The sequence below is a fragment of the Octopus sinensis genome, linkage group LG30 (genome assembly GCF_006345805.1).
Source record: "Octopus sinensis linkage group LG30, ASM634580v1, whole genome shotgun sequence".
Lineage (NCBI taxonomy): Eukaryota > Metazoa > Mollusca > Cephalopoda > Octopoda > Octopodidae > Octopus > Octopus sinensis.
The window spans coordinates 8,354,783-8,369,782 of NC_043026.1; the positions used below are offsets into that span (position 1 = coordinate 8,354,783).

Sequence of the window (15,000 nt, forward strand, 5' to 3'; positions counted from 1 at the left end):
TTGATGATGATGATGATGATGATGGTGATGATGATGGTGATGATGTTGGTGATGGCAGTGGTGATGATGTTGGTGATGATGGTGGTGATGATGTTGGTGAAAATGGTGGTGGTGAGATTGTTGATGGTGATGGTGGTGATGGTGGTCAGTGAGTGAAGGAGCCTGGCTTTGTGGTCAGAGTATTCAGTTTACAATTGTATAGCCCTGAGTTCAATTCCTGGCTTTGCAGTGTGTCCTTGAGCAAGACACTTTATTCCACATTGCACCAGTCCACTCAGCTGGCAAAAATGAGTTGTACCGGTAATTCAAAGGGGCCAGCCCAGTCACATCCTGTGTCAGGCCGAATCTCCCTGAGAACTACGTCAGAGGTACACTTGTCTGTGGAGTACTCAGCCACTTGCATGTTAGTTTCATGAACAGGCTGCTCCATTGACCGGATCAACTGGGACCCTCATCACCGTAACTGATGGAGTGGTCATTGACGGATTGATAGTAGAGGTGGGTGCTGGTAGGGGTACGACGCTTATGAAGCATGGTGGAGATGGTGGTGGTAGGTAGTGGTGGTCAGAAATGGAGGTTGATGGAGATGATAATTTTGACATAAACATTGATAAAAATTATGATAATCACAATATGTAAGACCTGTACACGATATCTAGACTGGACAGAAATAGCAGTTAAATCGCCCTCAAATCACAGTTCACAATCTTATATATGTATATGGATGAGCTAATAAATATGACCTCTACATGGTAGCTACACCAGGTAGAAATAGCAGCCAAATTTCCCTCAAATCACACCCCACTGTCTTATGTATGTATATGGATGAGCTAATAAATGTGACCTCTACATGGTAGCTAGACCTAGTAGAAACAGTAGCTGAATCTCCCTCAAATCATGCATGTTCTATGTATGTGAAAATGTATGTGTGAGCCAAGGGAAAATGACATCTAAATGGTAGCTACACCTGGTAGAAATAACAGCCAAATCTCCCTCAAGTCACACTGTCTTATGGATGTGTATGTATATGTATGAACCAATAAATGAGACCTGTACATGGTAGCTAGACCTAGTAGAAATAGTAGCCAAATCTCCCTCATATCAAACCTATTGTTTTATATTTGTAAAAATTTATGTTTGAGCCAATGAGGGAAACCTCAACACTACTAGCTAGACCTAAAAGAAATAGCAGCCAAATCCCCCTCAAATCACTTCCTCCTTTCTTATCTATGTATGTGCTAATGAGGGAGACCTCTACATTGGTAGCTAGACCAGCTAGAAATAGCAACCAAATTTCCCTCAAATCACACCCTATTGTCTTATGTATGCCTGAATGTATGTTTGAGCCAATGAGAGACGCTTGTACATTGGTAGGTAGACCTGCTAGAAATAGCAACCAAATTTCCTTCAACTCCCAGCCTACTGTCTTATTTATGTATAAATGTATGAGTCAAAGAGGGAGACCTCTACATGGTTGCCAGGCCTGGTAGAAATAGCAGTTAAATCTCCCTCAAATCACACTCTAATGTTTTACATATGTATGTATGTATGTATGTATGTATGTATGATGTATGTATGTATGAAGGAAACTTTTATATGGTAGCTAGACTTGTTAAAAATAGAAGCCAAATTTCCCTCAAATCATACGCTATTGTCTTTTGTATGTGTGTATGAATCAATGAGGCAGGCCTCTACACAAAAGCTAAACAGCAGTCAACTCTCCCTCAAATTACATACACCCAACTGTCTTAGCTTACTTTCATTACAATATCTGAAAATTAACAGGTGTGTCCTCTAGAATGCATAAAATACTAATCAAAATTCAAACCAACTAGCCAACTGGCAAGTTAAACAGGTGGGTGAGACATACAAGGCGGCGAGCTGGCAGAATCGTAAGCACCCCGGGCGAAATGCTTAGCGGTATTTCGTCTGCGTTATGTTGTGAGTTCAAATTCCACCAAGGTCGACTTTGCCTTTCATCCTTTCGGGGTCAATAAATTAAGTACCAGTTACGCACTGGGGTCGATGTAATCGACTTAATACCTATGTCTGTCCTTGTTTGTCCCCTCTGCAAAGAAATAGATGGGCTCGATGTAATTGACTTAATACCTATGTCTGTCCTTCTTTGTCCCCTCTGTGTTTAGCCCCTTGTGGGTAATAAAGAAATAGGAATTTCGTCTTTACGTTCTGAGTTCAAATTCCGCTGAGGTTGACTTTGCCTTTCATCCTTTCGGGGTCAATAAATTAAGTATCAGTTACGCACTGGGGTCGATGTAATCGACCTAATACCTATGTCTCTCTTTGTTTGTCCCCTCTGTGTTTAGCCCCTTGTGGGCAATAAAGAAATAGGAATTTCACCTTTACATTCTGAGTTCAAATTCCGCCGAGGTCGACTTTGCCTTTCATCCTTTCGGGTCGATAAATTAAGTACCAGTTACGCACCGGGGTCGATGTAATCGACTTAATACCTATGTCTGTCCTTGTTTGTCCCCTCTGTGTTTAGCCCCTTGTGAGTAATAAAGAAATAGGTGGGTGAGACATACCTTTGCATTCTGGGAAGTTGTAGTATTGGGATCGGCAAGTGTCACACTTCCGCCCCATATAGTTGGACTTACAGGGGCACTGGCCCCCGCCGACGTCACATAAGCCTTCAGAGGTGCCATTGACATGGCAGTCACAGGGCATACATTCGGGGAAGTTGTGGTAGCCATTGTTACACCTGGGTGAGAGAAAGAGAATAGGTGAGAGAGAGAGAGAGAGAATCTGTAAGAGAAATAACTATATAAGCATTTTTAGAGAGTTACTTCCCTTATATAACCCGAGCAAAAATCAGTAAAAATGCGGAAAAATTATGGTAATTTTTTTTTAAATCGTAGACTCATCGTAGACGCGCGCTAATACTCAGACGGGCTTGATATGAATCACGACTATAAGATACCTGCTTTTGGTTAAACTGTACCGCAAAATGTGGGAGTAGTTAAGAATCTAAACTGGAGGAGACAGAGAGTCTCACACACACAACTTCAATTTTATATATAAAGAGATATATATATATATATATATATATATATATATATATATTTTATAATTAGGGTTCAGCAAAGATTTGCTTTACCACATAGCGAAGTTTAGAAATAGCAGGCAAAAAACCTTAGCTATTCTTTCTACTTTAAAAAGGGACTCCCAGAAAAACCAAAATACTTGAAAACAATCTTGGTTTTTCTGGGAGTCCCTTTTTAAACTAGAAGAAATAGTTAAGGTTTTTTGGCTACTATTTCTAAACTTTAGTATGTTGTAAAGCAAATCTTTGCTGAACCCTAATTTTACCGTGAAATGGTCCTTTTTCATAAAATTAATTAATTTTATCCTTCGTTGTGCCCTTTTCAAGCCTACCCAGGCTCATGGGCCCAGTTTCCTGGTTTCTATGGCGTATGTATTCCTCCCAAATGGACGGAACACCAGTCCATCGTAGCATTAGTCAAGAAACAGGAAGAAAGAGTGAGAGAAAGTTGGGGCGAAAGAGCACAACAGGGGTCGCCACCACCCCTTGTAGAGCTTTAGGTGTTTTTGCTCAATAAACACAAACAATGCCCAATCTGGGAATTGAAACCGCGATCCTCCGACCGCGAGTCCACTGCCCTAACTACTGGGCCATTGCACCTCCACTATATATATATATATATATAGATAGATATATATATGTGTGTGTGTGTGTTTGTGTGTCTGTGTTTGTCCACCTACCATTGCTTGACAACCGATGCTGGTGTGTTTACGTACCCGTCACTTAGCGGTTTGGCAAAAGAGGCCGATAGAATAAGTACTGGGCTTACAAAGAATAAGTCCCGGGGTCGAGTTGCTCGATTAAAGGCGGTGCTCCAGCATGGCCACAGTCAAATGACTGAAACAAGTAAAAGAGTAAACAGTATATATATATATATATATAATGGGCTTCTTTCAGTTTCCATCTACCAAATCCACCCACAAAGCTTTGGTCGGCCCGAGGTTATGGCAGAAGATACTTGTCTACGGTGCCATGCAGTGGGACTGAACCTTGAACCATGTGGTTGAGAAGCAAGCATCTTACCACACAGCCACTCCTGTGTGTGTGTGTAAATTCTATATAGAATAATATATTTACCTGTCACAATTCTCTCCTGTATACTGTGGTTTGCACATACAACGTCCAGAGCCTTCTTCACAAGAACCAGTTGAGAATCGGGAGCGACACTGACATTCTGCAGGAAGAAATAGAGATAGCTAGACACCTTGATGGGGAAATCCATACATTTATATATATATATTATATATATAATATATATAAAATTCAATAGACACAATCCATATTTTTATGTGCTACTAGTAGTTTCTTGTGCTGAGAACTTGCCAAACAAAATTTTATAACACATCTAACATCTCAGTACAGTCATCAGGCACAGCCCACATGGCATAACCTATATATATATATATATATATATATTGGTTGGCATCCTTTTTGTCTCGGGAGACAATGGAGTTGCGCATAAAATAGTCTAGTCTGGCTTTTACATTTCATGTCCTGATACATTTCCTGCTGTGGCTGTGTAGTTCTATCCTGGACAAACACTCCCTCTGGTAGGTGCCGCAAATGTAACGAAGACTGTTCCTGGCTGGTTGTAATATCATAGTTTCTTGTTGACGCCTTTTCTTGTCTTTCCATTTCTCCTCTCTCTCTCTGTCACTCCTTTGTGTTTCCTCTTTTACGGTACGTCGCCAATCTCCACGGTTGCTGGCAACTGCTTCCCAATTGCTTATGTTTTCAATTTCTGAATCAAAATCTTCCACCAAACCTTAGTCACAATTTGTGTTCCTAACACTAGCTTAATTGATATAACTAAGTTATTTTACTAAATTCTTTGTTATATTTAAAGTAATTGAAAGAAACACAGAGCATCTCAAAATAAATACGGTAACGAAAGGGTTAAGAAGAAAATTAATCAGCAGAAGACATGAGAGATGGAGACCTCAGTGTGGTCACTTTATATGCTAGAAATAACAGCCTAATTTCCTTCAATTTACACCCTTCCAACTGCTTCTAATGTCCATCTGCCCAAATGTAGAGGTGTATTTAACCCTTTTGATACCAACCTGGCTGAAACCACCTCTGGCTCTGTACTACAAATGTCTTGTGTCCATAAGTTTTGAATTCAAATCTTCCACTAAATCTTAGTCACAATTTATGTTCCTAACACTATCTGAATGATAACTAAGTTATTTTACTAAATTCTTTGTTATATTTAAAGTAATTGAAAGAAACACAGAGCATCTCAAAATAAATATGGTAATGAAAGGGTTAAGAAGAAAATTAATCAGCAGAAGACATGGGAGATGGAGACCTCAATGTGGTCACTCTATATGCTAGAAACAACAGCCTAATTTCCTTCAGTTCACACCCTTCCAAGTTCTTATGTCCATCTGCCCAAATGTAGAGGTGTGTTTAACCCCTTCAATACCAACCCGGCTGAAACCGGCTCTGGTTCTGAGTACAAATGTCTTGTTTTCATAAGTGTTGAATTAAAATCTTCCACCAAACCTTAGTCACAATTTATGTTCCTAACACTAGCTCAATGATAACTAAGTTATTTCACTAAATTCTTTGTTATATTTAAAGTAATTGAAAGAAACAGAGCATCTCAAAATAAATATGGTAATGAAAGGGTTAAAGATTTATGAAAAAATAATTTTTTAAGAATGATTGAAATAAATGAAGGTAAAAAAAATGAAAACATCATTGAGAGGAAGTAGACCCTGACCTTATCAGGTCTGCAGTGAATACTTACGGTGACAGACGTTTGGCACATCCTTAGGTACATTGAAAGGTCGATAGAACCCATCGATACACTGTTCACAGTTGATGCCCTTTGTGTTATGCTGGAGGAGCAGAAAGAGGGGAAAAGATGCATATAGTAAATCTGGTATTAGATGCATGCATATGTGTAGGAGTATGTACGAGTATACGTATGTGTGTGTGTGTGTGTGTATACAGATATATATATAATCTTTATATATAAAACTGAAGTTGTGTGAGAGTCTGTCTCCTCCGATTTAGATTCCTAACTACTCCCACATTTTGCGGAGCAGTTTAACCAAAAGCGGGTATCTTATAGTCGTGATTCATATCGAGCCCTTCTGGGCATTAGCGCGCGTCTACGTTGAGTCTACGATTTAAAAAAATTACCATCATTTTTTCGTTTTTTTAATGCATGTTTTAGTGCATTTTTTGCTCGGTTTATATAAGGGAAGTAACTCTCCAAAAATGCTTATATAGTTATTTCCCTTACAAACCCGAGCAACACCGGGCGATACTGCTAGTATATTATAGAAAAATAGGGTAAAAATTATCAATTTAATAATTAACAATTTTACCAAGTAGTTCGGCATGGAAAAAGACCCTTATTGCTAAAAACTTATACAAAAAGTTTTTTAATAATTATAAACATAATTAAGGGATTAGCAAAAAGTTGCTTCACCACATACCGAAACTTAGAAATAGCAGTCAAAACTACTAATTCTTCTACTACAATATAACTCCACAGACAGTAATACTCGTAATTTACATATAGGCAAAAAAATATATATATTAAACAGATATATATAATATATATATATATTATACATATATATATATAATATATTGGTAAAAACGGTAAGATAACAAAAGAAAAAAAGAGACCTCAATATTATGTAACTAGAGGAAATTTATCTATACAATAATATGTTACATTACTCGGTAGTCAAGATAAAACTCTGAGTTTCAGATGCCGAAGTGGAAATCCACAACACCATCTCTTCGGTTATCTGGCCATCTAGATGGCCAGATAATGGTAACATATTAATTTACAGATATATAATATATAAATATTGGCGCATAAAAAGCACCATCCGAACGTGGCCGATGCCAGCTCCGCTTCGACTGGCTTCTGTGCTGGTGGCACATAAAAAGCACCATCCGAACGTGGCCAATGCCAGCACTGCCTTGACTGGCTTCCGTGCCGGTGGCACGTTAAAAGCACCAACCGATCGTGGCCGATGCCAGACTCCCCTGGCACCTGTGCCGGTGGCACATAAAAAGCACCCACTACACTCACGGAGTGGTTGGTGTTAGGAAGGGCATCCAGCTGTAGAAACACTGCCAGATCAGACTGGAGCCTGGTGCAGCCCCTGGCTTCCCAGACCCCGGTCGAACCGTCCAACCCGTGCTAGGCAGAAAACGGACATTAAACGATGATGATGATATATATAATATATATATATATATATATATCATACAGATATATAGCCTGACTATGTGGTTAAAACTGTTGCTTTGAAGTCTCTTGGTTTTTGGTTCAGTCCCATTGTGTGGCACCTTGGGCAAGAGTATTTTTTACCATATTCTCAGGCTGATCAATGCGTTGTGACCATCTTTGGAATGTGGAAACTGCATGGCAGCTTGTTATCATCATCATCGTGTCGTTTTATGTTCCCTCTCCATGCTGGCATGGGTTGGACGGTTTGATTGGGGACTGGCTGCACCAGGCTCCAATCTGATCTGGCAATGTTTCTACGGCTGGACGCCCTTCCTAATGCCAACCACTCTGAGAGTGTAGTAGGTGCTTTTTACGTACCTATTTCTTTACTACCCACAAGGGGCTAAACATACAGGGGACAAACAAAGACAAACATAGGTAGTAAGTCGATTACATCGACCCCAGTGCATAACTGGTACTTAATTTATCGACCCCGAACGGATGAAAGGCAAAGTCGACCTCGGCGGAATTTGAACTCACAACCTAACGACAGACGAAATATGGCTACGCGTTTCGCCCGGCGTGCTAATGTTTCTGCCATCTCGCCGCTTTTTACGTACCACCAGCATGGAGGCCAGTCAGACGGTAATGGCATCAGCCATGCTCAAATAGTGCTTTTTATGTGCCACTACCATTGGAGCCAGTTAGGCAGCACTGGCACTGACCACACTCAAATGGTGCGTTTTATGTACCACCAGCACTGGCAATGATGATATATATGTATCCCCCTCGCTCTTTCGGAGAGGCACCGAGCAGCTATATGCACACATACACACACGGCAGTAACTTCCACCTACCGAATTCAATCACAAAGCTCCGGTCGGCTCGGGGCTATAGTGGAAGGCACCCATCCAAAGTGCCACGCAGTGGGATTGAACCCGAAACCATGTAGCTAGGAAGCAAGCTCCCTAACCACACAGCCATGCCCGTGCCTACAAAAATGTATGCACATATACGCAGCGCTATGCGTGTGGCATGTTTTCTACGGCTGGATGCCCTTCCTGACGCCAACCCCCACCTGTTGCCAAGCGAGGTAGGTTTTCCCTCTCTCGATGGACAAATTTCCTTTGATAAACAGGAAGGGCTGCTGTCTTGTAGACTCTTGACCCCTCTCCTTTGGATTAGTCTAAAGGACTATATTTCCAAGAATTAGGGAATGGAGCAGATAAAGTCCAGACTACATATGTTTCACAGCCCATGGAAACTCGGAAGTAGTAATTATCATAACGAGGGGTAAACTGCAAGCTGCTCGTTAGGCTAAAGATATCTTGGTTACATGAAATTTACATTGCATGTTAGGAGATCCCGTGTTAACTCACACAGGATTTGATCTCACATCCTTCTGCACCAATAAACCCCTATTGTTCCTGAAAGTTGTTTTTTATATTCTCTACAGACTGCTTGAAGCTCACTAACTACTACACCTTGATCCTGGATCTTACCTATATATACCTTTGTGTATATATATTATATATATATATATATCTATATATATATATATATATATATATTAACCTATCACACATGGCTAATATGAGCATAATGAGGCAACCATATCTGCATGGCTGAAACAGCTGTAAGATGTAGTTTATATTAATTTGTATTTATTTTATCATTATACATACTGTACTTATGTGTATCATATTCTCATTGATTTACATTGTTTTGTTCTATACTATTATGTTTGACCTTAATGTCATATGTAGTGGTTTAATAAATTATGTGATTGGGTATTATCTGGTAGTTGATCATTGATTAGAGATGTATTTCTCCATTTTCTTATTTTGTAAAATATTATATATATATATATATATATATATATATATAGAAAATAGTAAAAAGTGAAAAAACTACAGAAGGCTTGTTTTAAAAGGTTTAAAAATATATATTTGAGTCATTATGTCAGAAGAATGTTATAAATTTTTTTTCCTCATACAGTGACATAGTTTTTGAAGAAATTACCGGTTTTGTGTTAACTTTTCAAATTTCTCAAAACATTGTGTTATGATTTCGTTAAGAAGTGTAAAGAAGAGTTCCAGGTAAGGGGAGGTAATAAGTGATTTCTTCCGTGGTAAGGGAGATAATCGCTTTATATATATATATATATATATATATTCACATACACATATATACCTCTAACATACACACACACACATATATATATGCTTATATATGCACACATATATATGCATACACATGCATACACACACACACACACACACACACACACACAAAGACATACTGAGTAACTGTATAATGTCCATTACATACCTCGCAGTTCTGGCAGACGCCACCTCCATCATAGTTTCCGTGTATGTCCAGTGACAACTTTTTGGTATCTATTTCAGGATCGTAAACACATGCATTTGTGTGTCCATGACAGTTGCATGCTGAAATATATAAACCAGTAACGAGTTTCTGATTAGCAATAGCATATCTGATGATTTGGGCTAACACTGTTTTAAATCATGTGTCACAATAATGTAATTATGCATTCTGGTAATGTTTATCTGAATGAAACGGCTGTTGAGCAATATTAACTATATGTGAAATTTAGGCTTTTCTCTTTTCATGCTAAAGGTGTTGCTCTGAAAGATTATTTTTCTGTTGATTATACATCCAAGCTTATTTATGCCAGGTGATCCAACTTGGATTTACTGCATGTCAGAGTTTAATGATCTGTTCTTAATGGAGCTTTTAATTTACTTTGATTTCGAAATAAATATCAATGGAAATAGTAGTTGTGATACCTGTGCCGGTGGCACATAAAAAGCACCATCCCAACATGGCTGTTGCCAGCACCGCCTCGACTGGCTTCTGTGCCGGTGGCACATAAAAAGCACCGTCCGAACGTGGCTGACGCCAGCGCCGCCTCGACTGGCTTCTGTGCCGGTGGCACATAAAAAGCACCATCCGAACATGGCCGTTGCCAGCGCCGCCTCGACTGGCTTCTGTGCCAGTGGCACATAAAAAGCACCGTCTGAACATGGTCGTTGCCAGCACCGCCTCGACTGGCTCCAGTGCCGGTGGCACATAAAAAGCACCATCCGAACATGGCCGATGCCAGCGCCGCCTCGACTGTCTTCTGCGCTGGTGGCACCTAAAAAGCACCATCCGAACGTGGCCGACGCCAGTGCTGCCTCGACTGGCTCCAGTGCCGGTGGCATATAAAAAGCACCATCCGAATGTGGCCGACACCAGTGCTGCCTTGACTGGCTCCAGTGCCGGTGGCATATAAAAAGCACCATCCAAACATGGCCGATGCCAGCGCTGCCTCGGCTGGCTTCCGTTCCGGTGGCACGTAAAAAGCACCATCCGATCGTGGCCGTTGCCAGCCCCGTCTGGCACCTGTGTCGGTGGCACGTAAAAAGCACCCACTACACTCACGGAGTGGTTGGCGTTAGGAAGGGCATCCAGTCGTAGAAACTCTGCCAGATCAGACTGGAGTCTGGTGCAGCCTTCTGGCTTCCCAGACCCCGGTTGAACCGTCCAACCCGTGCTAGCATGGAAAACGGATGCTAAACGACGATGATGATGATGATGATAGAAATAAGTACAGTGAAAAACCCTCTTCTAGAATGTACAAGAGCACAGTCTCTAACTGATGCAAACTTTAATCATCAGATCCCTGACACTGCATGCATAATGAACCCTAGACAATCAAAGAGCTGGGGACACTGTTCTACACTCTGGCAGCCCCCACCCCCATCAAATAAAAAGGACCCACAAAAACACTCCACAACATAGGACTGCAACACTATCTGATTCAGTCAGTCTGGATACAGCTTCAACGTACCAGAACATATCTGATCAAAATAACAGCAAAATTGCCCTCAAATCACAATCTATTGTTGTGTGTGTGCGTGCGTGCGTGTGTGTGTATACATGTATGTATGAGCCAATAAAGGAAACCTCTACGTGGTAAGTTGGCCTGACAGAAATAGCAGCCAAGCCTCTCTCAAATCTACCCCTTGTGTCTTACATGAATACACAAACACACACACACACACACATACACACAAGCTTTTGCTTCTCAATCACATGGTTCTGGGTTCAGTCTCTCTGTGTGGCACCTTGGGCAAGTGTCTTCTACCACAGCCTCGGGCCAACCAAAGCCCTGTGAGTGGATTTGGTAGATGAAAACTGAAAGAAGCCCATCATATATATATATTATATATATATATATATATATATATATATATATATTATGTGTGTGTCAGTGTCTGAGTTTGTCCTCCCCACCATCACCTGACAACCGATGTTGGTGTGTTTACATCCCCATAACTTAGTGGTTTGGCCATAGAAATCGACACAATAAGTACAAGGCTTACAAAAAATAATTCCTGGGGTCGATTTCCTCAACTAAAAAAAAGGTGGTGCTCCAGCATGGCCACAGTCAAATGACTGAAACAAGTAAAAGAACAAAACAATATATGAACTGACAAAGGAGTTCTCCACATGGTAGCTAGACCTGGTTGAGAGAACAGCCAAATCTTCCTCAAATCCTAGCAAACTGTTATTAAAGAAAAAACACAATAGGCACAGGAGTGGCTGTGTGGTAAGTAGCTTGTCTACCAACCACATGGTTCCGGGTTCAGTCCCACTGTGTGGCACCATGGGCAAGTGTCTTCTACTATAGCCTCGGGCCGACCAAAGCCTTGTGAATGGATTTGGTAGACGAAACTGAAAGAAGCCCGTCGTATATATGTATATATATATATATATATATATAATATATATATATATATATATATATGTGTGTGTGTCTGTGTGTCTGCGTTTGTCCCCTAGCATTGCTTGACAACTGGTTACTTAGCGGTTCAGCAAAAGAGACCGATAGAATAAGTACTGGGCTTACAAAAGAATAAGTCCCAGGGTAGAGTTGCTTGATTAAAGGCGGTGCTCCAGCATGGCCGCAGTCAAATGACTGAAACAAGTAAACGAGATAAAAGATAAAAAGAGATAGTGGTTCTGAACGATGGGATGGTCACATGTAGAATGGCTTTGTTCTCAGGTCTGCTAGACCAAGTGTGACCTGGAGTTAAAAGTCACCAATGAAGTTTGTGTGGAAGATCACATTAGAAAATGTAGTCCTAGATACACTATGCCTGAACAAAACCCTGAATGATTTGCAGCCCGTAACATCTATGATGATAGGTTTGTTTGACCAGGACTAACCAGGAGTTAAACAGCAATAATGAGATAATGTAGTCCTAGAAACACTATGGCCGAATAAAGGTAGGATGGTCAGGGTTGGAACATCATCATCATCGTTTAGCGTTCGCTTTCCATGCTGGCATGGATTGGACGGTTCAACTGGGGTCTGGGAAGCCAGAAGGCCGCACCAGGCCCAGTCTGATCTGGCAATATTTCTATAGCTGGATGCCCTTCCTAACGCCAACCTCTCCATGAGTGTTGTGGGTGCTTTTTTTGTGCCGCGAGCACAGGTGCCAGATAAGGCTGGCAAACGGCCACGATCGGATGGTGCTTTTTACGTGCCACCGGCATGGGACCCAGGCAAGGCTGGCAATGGCCACAATCGGATGGTGCGTTTTACGTGCCACTGGCATGGAGGCCAGGCAAGGCTGGCAATGGCCACGATCGGATGGTGCTTTTTACGTGCCACCAGCACGGAGGCCAGGCCAGGCTGGCAATGCCCACAATCGGATGGTGCTTTTTATGTGCCACCAGCACAGAGGCCAGGCGAGGCTGGCAGTGGCCATGATCGGATGGTGCTTTTTACGTGCCACTGGCACTGTTGACAATATATCTTCAGGATCATGATCTGGACTGAGGACTAGGCAACGTCAAAGAAAGGCACATAAGATGATGTAGTCCTTGATACACTATATCTGAATGGAGACAGGATGGTCACAGATGGAACGGCTTTGATCATAGGCCTGCTGGATCAGGATTGACCTAAGACTGAATAGTAACAACAACAACAACATGCTATATAATGTAGTCCTAGATAAACAATGCCTGAATGGAAGTCAGGATGGTCATGACAAGAAAAACCTTTGTTCATAGGTATGCTGAGTCAGAGTGACCCAGGGTCAAACAACAGCATCACAACAAGCCACAACAGTAATACTTACGTTCACACATGAAGTCCTTGTTGGTGGTTACCCTCTGCCACTTTTTCTGGACAAATCCCGGACAGCATCGTTCACATTGGGGCCCACAAGTGTTATGGTGACATTCACAGAAAAGCTTGTTTGGTTGAGTTGCATCCCTTTTGTCACATCGCTCAGCATGACCATTGCAGACACAGCGTCCTCCAATGGAAATATCTTTGATACTGTAGAAATACTGTGGACAAAGAAGGATGTTATTCACAATGCAAATGAAAGTTTTTTGCAATTAATATAAAAGCACTTCCCCACTAGCCATAAATACAAAAAACTATTCAATAGAAACCCTTTTAAAATTATGGTTGAGTTGCATCCCTTTTGTCACATTGCTCAGCATGACCATTGCAGACACAGCGTCCTCCAATGGAAATATCTTTGATACTGTAGAAATACTGTGGACAAAGAAGGATGTTATTCACAATGCAAATGAAAGCTTTTTGCAATTAATATAAAAGCACTTCCCCACTAGCCATAAATACAAAAAACTATTCAAAGAAACCCTTTTAAAATTATGGTTGAGTTGCATCCCTTTTGTCACATGCTCAGCATGACCATTGCAGACACAGCGTCCTCCAATGGAAATATCTTTGATACTGTAGAAATACTGTGGACAAAGAAGGATGTTATTCACAATGCAAATGAAAGCTTTTTGCAATTAATATAAAAGCACTTCCCCACTAGCCATAAATACAAAAAACTATTCAATAGAAACCCTTTTAAAATTATGGTTGAGTTGCATCCTTTTTGTCACATCGATCAGCATGACCATTGCAGACGCAGCGTCCTCCAATGGAAATATCTTTGATACTGAAGAAATACTGTGGACAAAGAAGGATGTTATTCACAATGCAAATGAAAGCTTTTTGCAATTAATATAAAAGCACTTCCCCACTAGCCGTAAATACATAAAACTATTCAATAGAAACCCTTTTAAAATTATAGTTGAGTTGCATCCCTTTTGTCAATGCCTTGTGAGTGGATTTGGTAGACGGAAACTGAAAGAAGCCTGCCGTATATATGTATATATATATGTGTGTGTGTGTATGTTTGTGTGTCTGTGTTTGTCCCCTTAGCATCGCTTGACAACCGATGCTGGTGTGTTTACGTACCCGTCACTTAACGGTTCGGCAAAAGAGACCGATAGAATAAGTACTGGGCTTACAAAGAATAAGTCCCGCGGTCGATCTGCTCGACTAAAGGCGGTGCTCCAGCATGGCTGCAGTCAAACAACTGAAACAAGTAAAAGAGTGAGAGAGAAAAGAGAAAGAGAATAAGTACCAGGCTTAAAAAATAATTGCTAGGGTTGATTTGTTTGACTACAAAACCTCATGGCAGTGCCCCAGCATGGCCGCAGTGAAATGACTGTAACAAGTAAAAGACTGTTCATTGTATGATTTTGAAGCCCTTAGTAACACGAACTGACTCTTCTATCTATCCACCCACCCACCCATCCATACACTCACATTCTCAGTTCTACAGCCACTGCCTTCCTGTTCACATCAGAAGTTTCAAGAAGCTACTAAAACAAAACATAATAAAAC

At 40.9% G+C, this 15,000-nt stretch overlaps 2 protein-coding genes across 3 annotated transcripts in view; both read right to left on the reverse strand.

The window, feature by feature from the left end:
• Positions 1-15,000, reverse strand: part of LOC118768538 — a 492,176-nt gene that overhangs the window by 335,642 nt on the left and 141,534 nt on the right. The window lies entirely within an intron of this gene.
• Positions 1-15,000, reverse strand: part of LOC115226763 (laminin subunit alpha) — a 50,421-nt gene that overhangs the window by 11,817 nt on the left and 23,604 nt on the right. Inside the window, exons 5-9 of the mRNA XM_029797783.2 lie at positions 13,424-13,637; positions 9,597-9,715; positions 5,817-5,907; positions 4,139-4,235; positions 2,544-2,719 (exon numbers count right to left, since the gene is read on the reverse strand). Coding sequence (XP_029653643.1) covers positions 2,544-2,719; positions 4,139-4,235; positions 5,817-5,907; positions 9,597-9,715; positions 13,424-13,637 — 697 coding nt within the window. The remainder of the gene's footprint in view (positions 1-2,543; positions 2,720-4,138; positions 4,236-5,816; positions 5,908-9,596; positions 9,716-13,423; positions 13,638-15,000) is intronic.